The sequence below is a fragment of the Notamacropus eugenii genome, chromosome 4, assembly GCF_028372415.1.
Source record: "Notamacropus eugenii isolate mMacEug1 chromosome 4, mMacEug1.pri_v2, whole genome shotgun sequence".
Lineage (NCBI taxonomy): Eukaryota > Metazoa > Chordata > Mammalia > Diprotodontia > Macropodidae > Notamacropus > Notamacropus eugenii.
The window spans coordinates 449865878-449885913 of NC_092875.1; the positions used below are offsets into that span (position 1 = coordinate 449865878).

General features: G+C 36.8%; 1 protein-coding gene across 3 annotated transcripts in view; it reads right to left on the bottom strand.

The window, feature by feature from the left end:
- The window catches only part of ADGRV1 (adhesion G protein-coupled receptor V1), a 751592-nt gene that overhangs the window by 572248 nt on the left and 159308 nt on the right, over positions 1-20036 (bottom strand). For all 3 annotated transcript variants that reach the window (XM_072606175.1, XM_072606174.1, XM_072606176.1), the window contains exons 40-47: positions 18269-18347; positions 17989-18127; positions 16938-17079; positions 7651-7913; positions 5667-5842; positions 4197-4321; positions 1224-1384; positions 990-1136 (exon numbers count right to left, since the gene is read on the bottom strand). In XM_072606175.1, the coding sequence (XP_072462276.1) occupies positions 990-1136; positions 1224-1384; positions 4197-4321; positions 5667-5842; positions 7651-7913; positions 16938-17079; positions 17989-18127; positions 18269-18347 (1232 nt within the window). The remainder of the gene's footprint in view (positions 1-989; positions 1137-1223; positions 1385-4196; positions 4322-5666; positions 5843-7650; positions 7914-16937; positions 17080-17988; positions 18128-18268; positions 18348-20036) is intronic.

A 20036-nucleotide genomic window follows, 5' to 3' on the forward strand; every position in this document is an offset into this window, starting at 1 on the left:
AGCATCTCTCTGGGAAAATGATTACCAATGTAGCCCCTGCATCTACAAGAGTCACAAAAATTAAAGCTACATCATTCGGGAGCAAAAAGTTGGAAGTCTGCCAATTTTAACTATTACAGTGAGTAACTAGGACCATTTTGATGGAAAACTGTTTTCTAGGAGCTCCAAAAGATGTTTCTCTTCTGCAGGAGTCTGAGACCTCAGAGCAGTACCACAAGCCATAATGGGCCTCTGGAGAAAAGAAAAAGAATGGCTCACTAGAACATCAGGGTATTGCTTGTTGAGCAGCCCCAAAATCTGTTTGCCTCCTGGGAGACAAACCATAGTTGAAACGATGAATTTTGGTGGGACTGTGTGGGACGTATCAGGAAATCTAAGGATCCATCAGAAAGTCAATGTGTTGCCCCTATGGCATGCCAAAATTCAAGTTTTTTCCAAAGGGAACAATTCTGAATGTTCTGTTTTATACTTATTTATAGGCTACTATGAGTCGTCTGAATAATTTTTGTGTTTCTATAATCACTAATGGACACCTATGCAGCCTTTGAATCTTCTAAGGGGTGAAATTAAGGCTGACCTCTCTATCCACATGTACCTTGAACACTTGCACAGGAACTAGGGAAGCCTAGCACCTGTGACACCCAGAATCTTAGGGGGTCCTGGGCCATAAGTTATACATCTTGTAGAAGAAAGTTTCTTTCCAACTAAAGTTAGAGAATACATACATGTATGTATGTGTGTATATATGTGTGTGTGTATACATACATATTCTATATATATTATATTATATATATTATATATATATAATGTGATCTGATACCTCAACAAAACCACAGAAATCTGATCTCTTAAGAAATATATGCAAAACGATTTCTTGGGAAGGGAGGGGAGGAGGAAGAGAAAATTTAAGACTTATGAAAGCGATTGTTGAAAACTGAAAACAAATAATTAAATTTTAAAAAAGTATATGCAAAAATATTCATTTTTACCAGGAATAATTTGAACTCAGATGTGATAGTATATATGCTGTTCTTAGAAGGCTTCTCTCCATCTTTTTCTCCATGAGTGATCACAACATAGGGAGAACCATTGATATAAAATGTCTCACAGCTTTTAGGATTTTGTATATAAATATCCTAAGAGGTAAATAATAACAAAAATAGTGAGAAATATACAAATACATGTTAGCTAATTAATCTAAAACTAAAAGAATCAAGATTTACCTCAACTGGAATAAAAATTCCTTGCCATCGGTAGAGAGAAGAAAATTGTTGGGAGGATATTCTTAACATTATACCATATACTGATTCTCCTAATTTAAAGAAACACCAGCTAGAGGCTGAATCAAAACTTTGAAAGACAGATAGCACACTGTTAATTCCCCCTGAAACAAAGGAAAAAAAGTATTTATAACCAGAAAAATCTTTTAGTACTGTTAAATATTTTCTAACTTCAAAAAAAGATACTATTGGATTTGGACACCAATGAGTAACAATATTTCTGAGATTACTATTCGCTTAAGTGAAGATTTTATCCAGGACAAAAATAAAGCTAAATTAAAAGTATTCCTAGCAATTAATTTTAAATTCTAACATTTTGAAAAGTTGCCCTTTTAAGGAAGTTTTTTGACAGGGCTTTCTACCTCCATACCTCCAAATAATAAACCAAAAAACCCCATGAAACACCAAGTTTGAATCACAAACTTTTCCATATGAATAACTGCATATGAATTACACATGAAAAAATGGTGTGTGTTCATCCTTTGTTGTCATCAGGGAAATAATGACATGACTTGCACTTGACTTTGTTTTGAGTGAGGGAGGGCTGGGCAGGTCAGGTCACCAGCCTCACTTTATCCTCCTGAGCCATCTGGATTCAGTGACCAGATATTCATCAGAATGACTGGATATGACCCAGGATGAGGCAATTCGGGTTAAGAGACTTGCCCACGGTCACACAACTAGTGAGTGTCAAGTGTCTAAGATGAGATTTGAACTCAAGTCCTCCTGACTCCTGCACTGGTGCTCTATCCACTGTACCACCTAAGATACGCTAAATACGCTAAAATGGCCATCATCCAACTGCACACATAAATAACTAAGAAAAAAATCTTTAAAATGATATATATGTATCAATATGACATACAGAGTATTAATAAAAACAAAAGCGCCAAACAATCTTTATGTATCTATGCATTCTCTGCCATGAGAATACAAATGAATTTTGTAATAAATGTCTCTATGATGTAACTTCATATACACGTGTGGATGCTGCATGTGTGTATATTTAACAAAACTATGGTTATTTCGTTTTTGTCAGATGAAGTGCTCTGAACATAGTAATTAAAAATGCTTATTGAATCAAAAAAAGGAGAAAATGAAAGAAAATTAACAAGTAAAAGGCCTTGTAAAAGGCACACACCACTATGCAGCATGCTTCAGGTATTATATCAGGAAATAAGGACTGTGCTATTCATGCCATAACAGCGTGTTCAGTTCAATATTATAACATATGAAAACATATCTAAAATGGTATCTAACAGACATCATAAGAGTCTTATCTTCTTCAACTGCCCCCCATCAGAGCTTTCAGCTAAAAACTTGAAAAATTCTAAAAACTAGAAAAATTCTACAGTGTATGAGAACTATGTATTGAATAACAGTTAAAATTTTCCATATTTCTTAATTATTGTGTTTATCTTACAATTATGAGTAAATATCCATCAGATTCTGATTTCTCTACTGAAATAGAGTGGAGAAAAAAAGTTGGAAATTTTCACATTATGGACTCTCTACCTTTGGAAATGCCCATGGAAAAGATCTTAATCACATCAATCAGGAGAGAGTGAGCAATAAATGATATAAACGTTGAGGCTAAACTTTATTTGCAGATCATCAGCTATGCTGACACTATGCCTATTTAATCAAACAACTATATTCTTAAAAACCTTTAACATTTTCTCTTCCTTAAAAATTAACTTGCAAAGTCTTCATTTTCATACAAAAATTACACATTTTGAAAGTCTGCCACTGCTTTTTCATAAAAAGGCTGAATAGTCTTGCCTAGCCAGATAAGAGAATATATCTGTGATTAACAAATAAAGCTGATTCTTACATTTAAGTCTTCAGATAAAGTAGTTATTATATCTTATATTAATATTTAGTGTATAAAATTGGCAAGCAAGGTGAACACCACGTGCAACCAATATCATCCTTAGAAATCCCTTGAAAACCACCTAGAGTACAGAATATTATCTTTAAACAACTGTAGCTAGACAGGTATTAGAGTTCCTTTAAAAACCAGGAGTCTCTGAAAGATCAACGACATTAAATGCTTGTTTTAGAAACAATTGAAGGTAAATTTTATTTTTTTATAGCACATAAAAAAGGAGAGAAACAGGGTGCCAGGACTTCAAAAAAAAGAAAATAAAAACAGGTTAAAAAATTTGGCCATCTGGAACTCTGATGATTAGAAGGAAAAATACTTCTGAAAGGGATTCACGCAGAAGTGACATTATTTTACACATACTATTTTTCCTGCTTCGTGCAGAGGTAACAGAGGGCACAAGAAATTCAAAGGGAACATAGTAGGAACCTTCTAGCTAACTAGGAAGATTTTTCCTTTCATTAGTTTTCCCAGACCAAGCAGAATAAGAAGAATTATAGCTTGATGAAAAGCAGATTTCTAGAATCATCCTGCATAAGGAACTACACTGAGGCAAGAGTAGACACAGGTCTCCTTTTCCTACTCAACTGGGGCAACTACTCATAAAATAGACCAACACTTCTCTCTCTCTCTCTCTCTCTACCTACCTACCTTCCCCCACTCTTCCCTCTCTCCTTTCTTTATCTCTCTGCTTCTGTCTCTCTCAGTCTCTGTCCCTCCCTCTCTTACCCTACCTCCTTCCCCTCCTCTTGGGTCCACATGTGTATAGTTGAATTCTTAAAAATTAAGTGTTGTGAAGCTATTGTAATGATTTCTAAAATAAGATGAGTCCAAGAAACCCAATAGACTGTGAAAAGCAATGGGAAGAACTCCAAAGTAAAACATGTTTTGTATAATGAATTAAATATTTTAAGCTACTTTATTCATTGCTTTTTCCTCAACTTTCAAAAAATGATAAATAATTGAAGCAAAAAAATTTGACAGGCATTTGGAAGTTTTGAGGTTTTATTTTCATAAGGAATGGAACTTACTCATGCCAAAGGCAGTTTCAGACACTGTCTCCCACTCCACGCTCACAGTTAAATTAAGCCCATTACTCCGGGACACATTTAAATAGACAGTCCTGTTGGTTTCTTCAGTGGTGATAGTTGTGGCTCTAAAAGTAATAAGCAAAATTATAGAAAGTGAAAAAACAATCTCGTTTTCGTATCCAATTCATGCTTGGTAATTATTCCACATGCATGGAATAAACAATGAAGAGTAACTGATGGTAAGCAAAGGCTCTTTTAGGGAAGCATACTATCACTTGAATATCTATTAAATAAGTACAATGAACTGCACGCTCCAATAGTTCAATGCAGGCTCATTAAGGTAGTAGAGACCTTGTCTTAAACTAAGGAAGACCTATCTTCAAGCTCTGCCTCTGACACGTACTGGCAATGACCCCTAGGTAGGCAACTGCCTTGATAAGGAAAAATAACTTCCTTATTGTGAGTCCCTATACCAGTGAGATAACAGAACGGACCCTCTTCCAATCACCTACAAAAGAACTCAAAATATGAATGAATTATAGTATAGAAAACGATGTTTTTGTAACATAAGGACAAGACTGAAAGGAAATATGTCTTAGTTAAGTAGTATGTCTCAAAGATGCATGATATTGTTTACTGAATTTGTAGAAATGAAAAATATAAAATAATAATAAGCAAGTTGAAAACTATTAAAGACTAGTTCTATACTGAGTCAGCGGATACATAATATAAAGAATCCTGAACCTAAAGTCAGGAGACTAGACTAAGTTTGTCACCTTCTAGCTACAGGTCTTTGGGAATAACAAGGACTCATTTTTACAGCTACGTTGTAAGAGGGTACATAATGGGAGAGAGGTGATCTTGGAAACAGTGAAATGAGTTCACCTCTTCTGTATTGTGGCTGCATGAACATGGTGGCATTTGACATCTCAGGGCTGTCAACAACTCTCTAAGACTAAAAGCCATGGAGAAGGTGACAGCTTGCATTGACAGAGATAGTTTCCTTATTCTGGAATATCCTATGACAGTGAAGGCATAGATCCAGTCTCTATCCATCCTTTCAATGAGAATTAAAGGAGAAAGCACTTTGTAAAACGCAAATTGCTACATAAAATACTATTATAAGATATTACTAATGAAACAGCTTGTTTTCAAGCAATCAAATGCAGAAAAACTCAACAGCCAAAAGAAATGTTTAAAACAAATTCAAGTTAAATATACACCTATTCAGATTTGGCTAAATTGTTGCCTCAGTCTTTTATTATATTTTCTCAATATTGTGAAACACTAAGAAGGTCATATTTTTTAGCGAAAACATCAGAATTGCACTGATACCATTAGCACTGAATATCTTCAGATTACTAATATCTTATGCCCCCAGAGATATTTTTATTCTGCATTTTCTTCACTTCAGGGGAATACCTCCAACTAAATATCAGAAGCTGTAGTCTTCATATTAATAAACTATACCTATTTTCAACTGCCCAAATACTGAACAGACCCAGTGGAGCTTGGTTCTGCAAAACAGTTATGAGAGTCTGAATAGGTGTCCCTAGTCTTGCTCCTCCAGTTGGGTTGAACAAGGTACAAACAAAATGTTCATCCATCTCTGGTTCTGCATCTAATACGGCAGATATGTGGAGCATCTGCAAATAAATCAGAAAGATGAAGTCATTAACATATAATGCCAACCCAGCACACATACAGAGGGAAGAAGTAAATTTTTGACAACAAAATAATCCAGTCCATGGAGGGTCTTATTATTTTTTCAGATTCTCATAATGTGGTAGCATATTTATGTAGCTAAAAGTTTTTATTGTCAGAATTTCTCAGTTCTTCGATGTATATAAGTGACAACTAACACAGCCAGCTGTCTCTGGTTCTTAAAAGATCACATCAAAGTCCTAAAACTGTAATTATCTCTTCATTACAGTCATCACAATTTGACTTGCAATTTAGTGCACTTCACGAAGTCAACTCTATCCCAACTTTATTCTTCAGTGTGCCTCATCGTAGTGTCAAGGTGACCCTGGATTCTCAGAAGTGAGGTCAGCAGACCAGAAGCTCTGGAACATTCTGCCAACATATCAAGGCCACCCGATGATGAATTATCTGACTATGGCAACTCACGAAACAAAGCCATATACAAAGCAGCCCTATGTGGCTTCCTTTTCATTTCTGAAATCATAGTGGCAGAGAAGTGAGGAAATAAAGAAGATTACTGAAAACACAAAGGTGTTTTCACTTTGGTGAAAACCAAGATGATGATGGCACTATTTTTCATCATGTACCAGAAAGCAACGAGAAGCAGTCACTCGTGAGACTTGCTCGTCTCCCCTTGCACAAGGATGAGCACAAGAAAGACCCCCATGAACAGAATGGCAGCTTATACGGCAACGCTTGTTACCAAAGGTGATGTAGAGGGATTTACCTCAACAAGGTCCTCCAAACCCAGTTAACATATGTAGCCACCTGGTAACTTCACGGTCACAGAGGAAATTGGAAAGAATGGTGGAAAATATTGAGAAAATGTTCAGGATAAAGAAACAAAAGAAACCAGATTCTTACAGACTATTCTACCAGAGAAGCAGCTTTAAGGTACAGGAAAACTCGAGTTCAAATGCCACTTCAGAAAGTGTGACCCCAGACAAGTGACTTAACTGAGGCAGATTTGCCTCAATTTCTTCATGTGTAAGGTGGGAATAATAATAGCTAATAATGGTACGTATGTCCCAGGTTTGTTGTGAGGAATAAATGAGACAATTATAAAGTGTTTAGTATAGTTCCTAGTACATAGTCAGCGCTATGTTTGTGAAGTGCTTTGTAAAAGCTTAATATAATATACATACTAGCTATTATTTTTATTATGATCATTACTATTCAGTAGCCACATGCCTATATATTATGAACACTCTGTAAAGGAAGAAGTTGCACGGTACGAGACATAGCTAGCACCACATATGTGCGTTTGTGAATAGGTTATAGTGTAATGTAAGTGAGAAAACAACATAAAACATTTCATTCAAATTCTTCCCATCATTCTCCAAGCAGCTACTGTTGTGTACACACAAGATACTAACTCTGATAAATATTCTGAGACAAGTCATATTCTACCAAACTAGAGTCTTGCGAAAGATGCACGGATAATTAAATCATCACGGTAGGGGTGGGCAGTCTGGTTTTATAATGACATGAATATATAAAAGGGTGCTTGAAAATGTAGGATGTCTAGGTACAACAGCATAAGTATCTAAAACAAAAATATAATCTTTTGTATTATTTAAATAATCATTGGATAAGTTCTATTTACAAGTGGGTAGAAACAAGAAAATACTTGAACAAATATGGCTTTTTATTTAAATGTTGCCAGGTTGTAACCCATCTTATTTCCAACAGGACTTTAGACAGTTACTAAAAGTGGTATCTTATTCTTTAGTATCTGCAAGTATCCTACCTTAAATCGAACTCCTTCTTCCAAAACAACATATCCCTTTGAAGGTGTCAGATCTCCAGAGAGTTTGGAAGAATTTACTTCAGTTACAATAAATTGAACAGTCACTGTTCCAAATAACCCTTGGGCAGGTTCTCGAACGATGTATAACACTGCAACGCTTTCCTGGATATAGAGGGCTGTCGGTTCTCTTAGGAAAAAGTGTTCACTATTGTTAAATGACAGAACCCCAGCGCCATCATCATTGGCAAGTATGGTAATTAAAGCTGTAAAATAAAAACAATAAAATGTACGACATCAAAATACGGTAGGCTCTAAACACTGAGCACTTAAAAACCACTCAATAAACACTTGTTAAATTGAAATGAACACTTCTTTTTCACATGCAGAGAGCAGAGGGGAGAAGTAGAGAGGGAAGAAAGGGAAGAGAAAGGAGGAAAAAAAGAGAGCAGAGGGAAGAAGTAATAGAAGACAATGAATGAGTGAAAAAAAGTGTTTACTGTGAACAAAGATGTGGGCTAAGCACTGGGAACAAAAATAAATAAGACTGAAAGGCCCGGTGCTCCTTGGGTACTTCAGTAAAGCGAATTATAATGAATCTTCTTTAGAGTCATTTCATCTTATGGAAACTGTTACTTGAGGGGGCAGAGCCAAGATGGAGGAATAAAAGCAGAGACTTCCTTAAGCTCTCCCCAAAAAACCCCTTCAGATGCCAAACAACGAGACTAAACAAATTCCAGCAGAGTGAAACAGATTTTCAGCCCAAGACAGCCTGGAATGTTGACAGGAAAGGTCTGCTGCTCCTGTCTATGAGAAAAGCACACATTCCAGCATGGCCCAGACAACAGACTGGGCCCTAGAAAATTTGGAGCAGGACTCAGGTGACTAAATCACTGGCAGCTGTGGCAGGTTCCAGACTCCTCAACCTGCAAGTGACAAAGACAGCATAGGGTCAGCAGGAAAACAGTCTGTCAGATCTGGGTGAGAGAGGAACGCAGTCTAGCCCTAGTCCTATTGTGGCTGCAGCGGTGGCAGCTACAACAGCAGCTGCTTCCAGAGCTCTTGGCCCATAGACGGTGCGGGGATCAAGTGGCTGATCAGAGGCGGGTTGCAGTGATCTCTTTGCTGGAGCAAAGGCAGGATTCTCTGACTTTGCATGTGCTTGGAACCTGGGTCACAATCCTGGGTGATGATTCTGGGGTGAGGAGAAGCAATGTGTAGAGGATGGTGGACAGGGAATCCTCCTTACACTTCCAAGGCAGAAAAGCCTTCTTGTGGTCACTCACAGACCAGAGGACAGGCCAGGAGAGAAGTAAACACCTCTCACTCCTTTGATCATAACACCATAGAAGTACTAAAAATGTACAGGTTCCTAGAAATATCTCTAAAAACAGCTATACGAAACCCCTGAAGCTTAGGACAGTGTACCTTCCACACTGGGAGCAGAGTCCTACCTTAACAGACAGTTAAAAATTAAATAACTGGCTGGGAAAATGAACAAACTGCCCAAAAAACCTCAGACTGTGGAATCTTACTTTCATGACAAAGAAGATCAAAAAAAAACAAGCAGAAGACGACAACAAAGTCAAAGCTCCTCCATCCAAAGCCTCCAAGAAAAATATGAATTTGGTTGCAGGCCATGGAAGAGCTCAAAAAGGATTCTGAAAGTCAAGTAAGAAAAGTAATGAAAAAATAGGGAAGAGAAATGAGAGTGATGCAAGAAAACCATAAGACACGAGTCAACAGCTTGTTAAAACAGACCAAAAAATACCGAAGAAAATAACATCTTAAAAAACAGATTAACCCAAATGGCAAAAGAGGTACAAAAGGCCTCAAAAAGCCTGCAAAAAGAAGAATGCCTTAAAAAGCAGAATTGGCCAAATGGAAAAGGAGATCCAAAAGCTCACAGAAAAAAATAATTCCTTCAAAATTAGAATGGAGTAGATGGATACTAATCACTTTAAGAGAAATCAAAAAATTTCAAAACCAAAAATATGAAAAATAGAAGACAATGTGAAATACCTCATTAGAAAAACAACTGACCTGGAAAACAGATCAAGGAGAGATAATTTTAAAAATTATTGGACTACTTCAAAGTCATGATCAAAAAAAACCCCAACAGCCTAGATGTCACGTTTCACGAAATTATCAAGGAAAACTGCCCTGATATTCTAGAACCAGAGGGTAAAACAGAAATTTAAAGAATCCACTGATCACCTCCTGAAAGAGATACCAAAAGGAAAACTCCTAGGAATATTGTAGCCGAATTTCAGAATTCCCAGGTTGAGGAGAAAATATTGCAAGCAGCCAGAAAGAAACAATTCAAGCATTGTGGAAATACAATCAAGATAACATAAGATTTAGCAGCTTCTACATTAACAGATCAGAGGGCTTAGAATAGGACATTCCAGAGATCAAAGAAGCTATGATTAAAACCAAGAATCACTTACCCAGCAAAATTGGGTATATTCCTTTGAGGAAAAAATGGACATTCAATGAAATTGAGGATTTCAAGAATTTTTGATGAAAAGATCAGTGCTGAATAGAAAACCTGACTTTCAAATACAAGAATCAAGAGAAGCATGAAAAGGTAAACAGAAAAGAGAAATCATAATGGACTTATTGAAATAGAACTGTTTACATTTCTACATGGAAAGATGGTTTTTGTAACTCATGAGATCTTTCTCAGCATTAGGGTAGTTGGAGGGGAAAAAATATACATATACATATATACAGACAGAGGGAACAGGGTAAGCTGAATATGAAGGGAATGTTAACTAAACAATAAAATTAAGAGGAATGTGCTGGGAGAAGGAGAAAGGGAGATGTAAAATGGGGTCAATTAACTCATAAAAGTAGCAAAAGAAAGTTTTTACAATAGGGGAAGAGGGGGGACATGAGAAGGAATGAATGGGTGAGAATACTTACTCTCCTTGAATTTGGCTTAGAGAGGGAATAACATAGACACTCAATTGGGTATGGAAACCTATCTTGCCCTATAGGAAAGTAGACGGGAATGGGACAAGAAAGGGTGGGATGATAGAAAGGAGGGCAAATGTAGGGAAAGGGGTAATCAGAAGCCAGCACTTTTGAGGAGAGACAGTTTAGAAGGACAGAACAGAATCTATGGGGGAGGGGGTCAGGATAGGATGGAGGGAAATATAGTTAATCTTTCACAACATGACCTTAATGGAAGTTTGTTTATGGAAGGCTGCACATGTATAACCCATATCAAATTGTCTGCCTACTCAATGGGGGGAGTGGGGAGGAAGGAAGGGAGGGAGAGAATGTGGAACTCAGAGTTTGAAAAAAAATGTTAAAACTGTTTTTAGATGCAACTGGGAAATAAGATGTACAGGCAAAGAGGTATAGAAATCTATCTTGCCCTATTGGAAAACAGAAGGGAAGGTGACGGGGGGGGGGGGGAGGGGGGTAGTGATAAAAGGGAAGGCAGATCGGAGGAAGGGGTAATCAGAATCCCTGATGTCTTGGGGAGGGGGGAGGGAAGAGATGGGGAGTAAATTTGGAACTCAAAAATCTTGTAGAAGTGAATGTTGAAAACTAAAAATTAATTAATTTTTTTTAAAAAAAAACTTACCTATTTCTGATTTTGAGATATTTGACAGTGCCAAGGACTTCAGTGGTTAGAATATAAGACAAAAAGAAAGAGAAGGGGATGAGGGTGAAGGGAGAAAGACACTGAGGGAAGACAAGAGGTAATGGGGGGGGGGATAAAGGAGAAAAGTATACAATAAATAATCTAGGATAAACACAATAAAGAATACTTAAAGTGAGAATACTAAAAAGAATTGAGATGAGTTAACAGGAAAGATTATAGACTAAACTCTTGTTTAGACTGTCATCTATGTGTTCCCACATAGAGGCCCAGAGTACTGTACTGCCGAGCCTAGAATCACAGAAGGTCAGAGGCAGAAGACACTGTAGATATAACCTAGCCTAAATCTCCTGTCTTGCAGGAGGGCACTGATCATTAAGTGGTTGCCTTAAACTACAGAGCTAGTGAGTACCTGAGCCCAGAACTTGAACACTGCCAGATCCCAAGTCCAGTAATGTCACTTAAGGCCTATGTTTCTACCTTCCATAGATAGAGTATGTCAGAAAACAACAGAGAAAGTCTCTATAGAGAATAAGAATGCCATAATCCACTACTTGGGCAGCCAGGTGATATAAAGCACCTGGCCTACAGTCTTCTCTTCCTGAGTTCAAATTTAGCCTCAAGCATTTATTAGCTGCGTGATCCAAGGCAAGTCACTTAACCGTCTTTGCTTCAGTTTCCTCATCTGTAAAAGAAGCTGGAGAAGGAAATGGCAAACCACTTCAGTATCTTTGCCAAAAAGACCCCAAAAAGGCTGGACAAGACTGAAAAATAACAGCAATCCACTACTTTTTAAAGAATAATAATACTGAGCATTTACGTAGCATTTTAAGATCTGTGAAACTCTTTACAAATGTTATCTCGTTTGATCCTCACAACCCCTGGAAAACAGGGGTATTATTATCCTCCCCATTTTATAGATAGGGAATTTGAGCCTAAGAAAGGTTAAATGACTTGCCCAGGGTTAAATAACTACTAAATGTCTGAAGCCAGATTTAAAGTCAGGTCTTTTTGATTCCAGGACAAGTACTCTATCCACTGTGCAACTAGGTAGTTGGCCCAAAATATTTTTACTTAGACATTAGCCACATTGAAAACTAACTAAAGGTCCATCCATGGTATAAGTGATGTATAGAATCTTAAGAAATTTACAAAAACAAAGAGTGTCAGGAAGAGGAACTGTATATATGTATATATGCACACATATATGTGCGTATGTGTGTATGTATGTATGCATGCATGTGTGTATTTTTCTTCCTCTTATATTTTGCCTGGCTTTCCCATTACCCTTTCTTATTCTTCTCAACAATTTTTAAAGGGACATTTTTCTCTGCATAATTCTCCTGAGAAATTTTCTTCCAGCTTTGAAACAGCCATACACACTCAAGGGCCTTAAGAATCTCTATTTTAAAACTAGAAGCAATAATACATGAAAGGGGGTGGAGCCAAGATGGCAGAGTAAAGGTAGGGACTTGCTAAAGCTCTCCCCCCAAACCCAGTCAAATACCTGTAAAAAAAATGACTCTAAACAAATACTGGAGTTGCAGAACCCCTCAGACTGACTGAATGAAGTAAATCTCCAGCCCAAGAGAGCCTGGAAGGTTGACAAGAAGCACCTATCATGCCAGCCTGGGAGCAAAGCGCAGTCCAGCATGGACCACACCACCACAGCTGGGACCTAAGCAGGCCTTGGAGGACTAAATCACTGGCAACTGTATTGGTTTCCAGACTTCTCAACCCCAAAATGCTGAGGACAAATTGAAAGGTCAGTGGAAAAAGCCTGTCAGACCTGTGTCACAGAGTACAGTGGTCCAGTCCCAGCCCCAAGGCATTGGAGGAGGTGGAGGAGCCCGCAGCAGCAGCAGGGGCAACAACAGTGGTTGTTTCTGGAGCTCTAGGCCCGTAGACTGTGGAGGGATCAAATGTCTGACAGTACACCCCAACCCCACCCCCACTGGAAGCAGAGAACCACCCTGACAACCAATTTTGCTCAATGAGCAAACATAGGAAAAAAAATCACACTACAGAATATTACTTTGGTGACAAGGAAGATCAAAACATACAACCAGAAGGAGACAATAAAGTCAAAGCTCCTATATCCAAAGCCTCCAAGAAAAATATGAATTGGTCTCAGGCCATGGAAGAGCTCAAAAAGGATTTTGAAAATCAAGCAAGAGAAATAGAGGAAAAATTGGGAAGAGAAATGAGAGTGATTCAAGAAAACCATGAAAAATGAGTCATCTGCTTGCTAAAGGGGACTCAAAAAATGCTGAAGAAAATAACACCTTAAAAAATAGACTAACCCAAATGGCAAAAGAGGTCCAAAAAGGCAATGAGGGGAAGAATGACTTAAAAAGTAGAACTGGCCAAATGGAAAAGGAGGTCCAAAAGCTCACTGAAGAAAATAATTCCTTCAAAATTAGAATGACTTTATGAAAAAATCAAGGTATTATAAAACAAAACCAAAAGAAGGAAAAAAATAGAAGACAATGTGAAATATCTCATTAGAAAAACAACTGGGGGGCAGAGCCAAGACGGCAGTAGAAAGACGCACACACACTAGCTCTTCCCCTCCAGTCCATAAAATACCTGTAAAGAAAGACTCTCAACAAATTTTAGAGCAGCAGAAGCCACAGAACAACAGAGTATAATACTTCAGGGGGGAAAATGGTCATTCAATGAAAGAGATGACTTCCAAGCATTCTTGATGAAAAGACCAGAGCTAAATAGAAAATCTGACTTTCAAATACAAGAATTAAGAGAAGCATGAAAGCTGAAATGTTTACATTCCTACATGGAAAGATAATACTTGTAACTCTTGAGAGTTTTCTCAGTATTAGGATAGTTAGAGGGATTAGATAGATAGACAGATAGATAGATATAGATATATAGATATAGATGTGTGTATATATACATATACACACACATATATATAAACAGGGCACAAGGTGAGTTGAATAGGAAAGGATGACATGTAAAAAAATAAAATTAAGGGATGAGAGAGAAACATATTAGGAGAAGGACAAAGGGAGAAAAAAATGGGATACATTATCTCTCACATAGAAGACGTAAGAAAAAGTTTTTTCAATGGAGGGGAAAAATGGGGAGGTGAAAGGGAAAGAGTGAACCTTACTCTCACTGGATTTGGCTTAAGGAGGGAATAACATGCACATTCAATTTGGTATGAAAATCTACCTTACCCTACAGAAAAGTAGGGGATAAGCTGGGATTGGGGAGGAGGATGGAAGGGAGGGCAAATGGGAGGCGGAGGTAGTTAAAAGTAAACACTTTTGAGGAGGGACAGGGTCAAAAGAGAGAAGGGAATAAATGGGGTGCAGGACAGGATGGAGGAAAATGTAGTTAGTCTTTCACAACTTGAGTATTACAGAATGTTCTGCATGACTACACAAGTATAACCTATATCGAATTACTTGCCTTCTCAATGGGGACAGATGTGGAGAGAAGAAGGGAGAGAAGCCGGAAATCAAAGTTTTAAAAACAAATAGGGGAGGAAAAAAGGTTGATAGAAGAGAGGGCATATTGGGGGAAGAGGTAATCAGAATGCATGTTGTCTTAGGGCAGGGAGGGAGAGATGGGAAGAAAATTTGGAACTCAAAATCTTGTGGAAGTGAATGGTGAAAACTAAAAATAAATAAATTAAATTAATTAATATTTTATTTAATTAAATAAATTAATAATGAAATAATAAATTAAATAAACATTAAATAAATAAAAATAAAGATGCAAGGGAGAAAATAATACATGAAAAGCAAGAAATCATATTACTTAAAATTCTTTACATTTTTCACTCTAACTGAATACTTTTTTTCACATAAAGTTTTATGTATTTTGTATGTATATTAGGAGAAAAGAGAAGATAGAGGATTAAATTAAAGGACCAACAAGGAACACAAAGGCACTAGCTAGAATACTCCCATTTATCCTCTTCATTTGCACTTTTCTTTATCAACTCCTTACCCTCCCAGAAGTAAGCAACCAATAATGATTCTCCATTTTTTTTTTTTAGCTCACAGTTATGCCATGAGGAATCAAGACACCCTGAATGTCTCAGGGTGGCAACACTACAAGGAAAGTTGAGAGTTTCGTAGGTGGGTAGTTCCATAGGACTTTGAGGTTTGATGTGTTTTTTTGTTTTTTTGGGAGGAGGAGGGTTTGGTGAGGGCTAGGCAATTCAAGGTAAGTGACTTGCCCCCAGCTACACAGCTAGTTAAGTGTCAAAGGCTGAATTTGAACTCTGATCCTCCTGACTTCAGAACCAGTGCTCTATCTACAATGCCACCTAAGCTGCTCCTAATTTGTTTTAAAGTTAGCACACGTGTCACAGTCAAGTTTTGTTTACTTTGCAGATAACATACTTATCATTCTAGGTATGCTAGATAAGTAATAGCAAACAGGATTGTGTACTTATAAATTTCATTTGCAAAAACACAACAGCCAAAATTTTATTGTAATCTCTCAGCGCCAAACATTAGCATAGTGTCTGCCCAACAGTAAATTAATGGTTCTATTTGCTGGTTTTATTCATTGTATTTAATTGTCTTGTATTTATCATGTGCTGAGTTTTACCGCACCTTTGAACAGAAGTTGACTTATTTCAGTGGGAAGCATTATTCAGTCTTTGAAACAATGTTCATACATTCACAACATGACTATTATGGATGTACACATATATAACCTATATGGAATTGCCTGTCTTTTCAATAAGAAAGGGGGAAGAAGGAAGGGAGAGAATTTGGAATTCAAAGTTTTAAAAACAAATGTTAAATTTGTTTTTATATGTAACATTGAAAAATTAAAAATTAAATAAATACAAAAAAAAGCTAAAAAAAAAAAAAAGAAAGAAAATCTTCATACAGATTGCCAAAGGTGTTGGGTTGTATGTGCTATTAAAAATATCTTTCCTGCAGCAAACGTTAACTGAAATAAAAGTTAAATATCTTTTGCCTTTTGATAAATTCAAACAGAGTTCAGATGAAGTGAAATATAATGACTTAGGTATCTGCTCAAGATTCCATTCTACTTTCAACCCTGTAATACAGCTAAGAAGATGAAATTGAAACAAACTGCTAATTGTTATCCCCCCAGGCTAAGCACTTAACAATGGAAATGACATTAAAGAGCATTCATTACCATTTGCTTTGCTACTGAACCTCAAGGACACCTAGGCTTTTCCATCTGACTTACAGCCCCAACTTCATAGAAGCCTTCCTACCCCCACTAGCATGGGAGCTCCTGGAGAACAGGAACTGTCTTGCTTTTCTATTTAGATCCTCTATACTTTGTATAAAGTAAGCTCTTAATAAATGTTCATTCATTCAAGCAACTAACATCATAGATGAAATTTCAAAGTAAGGGAAATTTTTAAATGAAAATCATTACTTTTTAATCACTTTTTCAATTTTTTCTACTTTTTTCTCCCTATTCCTATTAAGTGTATTTGGCATACAAACAATGATACAAGCACAAGAGTGTACGTTTTCCATTGTGATACAATACTTACGCATTTTTCACTTCAGACAAGGGTACAAAAGCAGACCAAATCCTCTGGTATAGCCTAATCTTTCTCGTCACTCCAGCTTACTTTAATTTAGAATAATTTATAAAGTTAGAAAAAATTGAAAATAAATTTTGTAAGAAAATATGATTTTGTCACCTGTTGTATTTTCCCCCAGCTCAAGTCCAGAAGAGGGATTAGTTAAAATCACCAGAAAATTCTCATTTCCTTCAGGAATTTCATCATCAAGAATTGTGATCTCAACATTTTTATGCCTTTCTCCATCGGCAAAATGAAGAATCTGGTCACAAAAGTACAGGCAGTATTAAAATAAACAGAACCAAGTCTTGATATACGATGCTGGTTTAGAAACAACCTAGGATGACAGCTGGCAGTGGGGCACCAAGATTCACTTCATGATTCTGGCACTTCATGGCAAGATCTTATACTATACCTAGTATCTGGCTCAGACTAAGCCTTCTTTCTAAGACATAGCATCCTACCATTTCCTTACCTCCTGTAATCATCAAATGATTTCTTTGGTCAAATCCCATTTTCAAATGCAATCTCAGATACATACTAGCTATGTGATCCTGAATGAGTCACTTAAGTCCTCTCTGCCTCAATTTCCTTGTCTGTAAAATGGGAATAATACTAGTACCTACCTTAAAGTGCTATATAAAATGCTAGCTATTATTATTACTGTTGTCAACATTTTTAAACTGGATTTCAAAGAGAAGTGTAATTGAGAAAGATATAGCCAACTTTTGATAATGGGAATGCTTTACTGAGATTACCATCGTTTGTTATAAATTTTAATATTAACTTTAATATCACATCTTGGTTGAAAGCATTTGTGTGACATATTTCTTACAAGTTCACGTGAAAATAATGCACTAAAATTATCTGTTGAAAAAAACAGAACCTTTATAATTTTTCTTTTTTTCTGATTCTGCAACTACTCAGTGCAGTTCAAGGTATTAAAATGACAAACGGGATGCTATGCCTGTCCTCATGGAATTTACAACCTAATAGGATTCACAGAATATATACAGAGATCAATACAATACCTAGTCGAGTTTGTTAAGTACACAAGTGCAAAGTGCTACGAAATCAGATGAATCCTTGATTTTCAGTCTCTACAAGGCGTACAATGTCACAACCTTAGTATAGCCTTCAAAAGTAAACCATGGATGTTACTGATTCCTACCGTTGCAATAAAGTTATAATCCATCCCTAGTTGTGCTTCCAAATTTTGTGCATACACAAACAAGGACACATGACCAAGTAACCCTCCATCCCTGTGTGCCACCAATGTTAAACTTCCTTGTGATTCATGTACTTCAAACCTAAAACAAAAATAAGAAAACATCCACTTTCTTTCAGGTGTGCTGTCGGTGGTAAAGTTTCTAAGCTAATCTGTTTTATAAAATCACATACATTTACAAAACAAATTCATGTAACTGCTTTAACTCAGTTATAAAAACTACCTGGTACTGTGCCATTCAACCTTTCCTCTGGCTCCATCATTCGCATCAATAATAATCTGTGCTGTTAAACCTTCTGAATCTAAAAAGCAAAACAAACACCAGTGGCAGTGAGGATCACTTTTATTATCGCTGTTCAGTGGTTTCAGTCATGTCCAACTATCTGTGACCCCTTTTGGGGTTTTCTTGGCAAAGATACTGCAGTGGTTTGCAATTTCTTTTCCAGCTTATTTTACAGATGAGGAAACTGAGGCAAAGAGGACTTCAATAACTTATTCAGGATCACATACGTAGGATGTCTGAGGTTGGATCTGAACTCAGAGAAAGGAGTCTTTATAACTCCAGGCCCAGCCGTCTACACTCTGTACCACCTGGCTGCCCTACAGATAACAGTAATAACAATAATAACAATAACTAACGTTGGTTGACAATGTTCTTCATAAAGGTTTACAAAGCATAAATCATTTAATCCATTTAATGCTATTATTAGCCCCCTCTTACAGACTAAAAAATTGAAGCTCAGTGACTTTCCAGGATCATACAAATAAACTGAAAGGTGGGGTTCAAACTCTGATCTCCCTGACTCTAAGTCTAACGTTCCATCCACTCCACAACAAACCCATATTTATTCATCGTGCTTGAACAACACAAGATTCTGATTTCTACAATCTCTAGATGATATACAAAATTAGATAGGAGCTTCAAGCGGACTACATAGAATTTAAAATACAAAGAATGACATCTGTCAGTACAGTGGCATGTGAAGTGCCCTCGATTTGGAATGACTGTATGACCTTAGAGAAGCCACCAAGCCACAGGGAAAAGAGCACTGACTCAAGAGTCACAAGTCCTGGGACAACACCCTGTCTCTGATGGTGACCACCTATGTGACCTTAGACAAGTCACTGAATTTGACTGGGCCTCCATTTCCTCTTTTGTAAAATAATGAAGTTGTATTAGATTGCCTCTGAAATCCTTTCTAGCTTCCCCACAATCTTTCTGGGCTTTCCATTTCCTCTTCTATGAAATGAGGAATATGGGTTAAACCATCTTTAAGGTCACTTTCAGCTCCACATGCTATGATTTCATGTAAAATTAGGAGCAGAATGTGTATAATAATGAAGATTAGGGGAGTCTTTATTTTTTCTATAACAATTTGAGAACTACATGGGAAAAAAAGCAACACAGTTTGGTGTTTTGTTTAGTGAAAAAGATTAAAAAAAGAAACTCATCTGACTTTTCAACTAAAAACAGGGAATACAACTCTGTTTTATGAAATACAATAAATATTTTAAAATATGCAGTAATCTCAACTACCCAAAATGTTGCTAACAACCAAGGCATATAAAAATCCACTTAGAAGCTAAGATTGAGGTCATAATGTCAGTGTGTTAACATTCATGCATTTTATTCACAGGACAATCTCTCTTTTAGAGCCTCTGAATTCTAACTTTATACACACTTCTAATATGCTTAGTTATCTAGCTTCCAATCCCATGGGCAGATTACAAACAGGAAATTAAAAAGGCGGAATGCTGGAAAAGAAGGTGAAAGGAGGAAATAAGAAAATTCCAGGAAGTATCTATAAGAACTTAAAAAGCAGAACAATCTGAATCCATCCAATATGGGGATGAACAACGTTGTCCTGACAGGCCCTGCCTATTAAACAACAGATACACTATATGATCCTGATAATAAAAATTTTTCATCTTTAGTTTACTTTGTTAAAGAAGGAAGTGAGATTATAACACATTTAAGAAACACATCCACT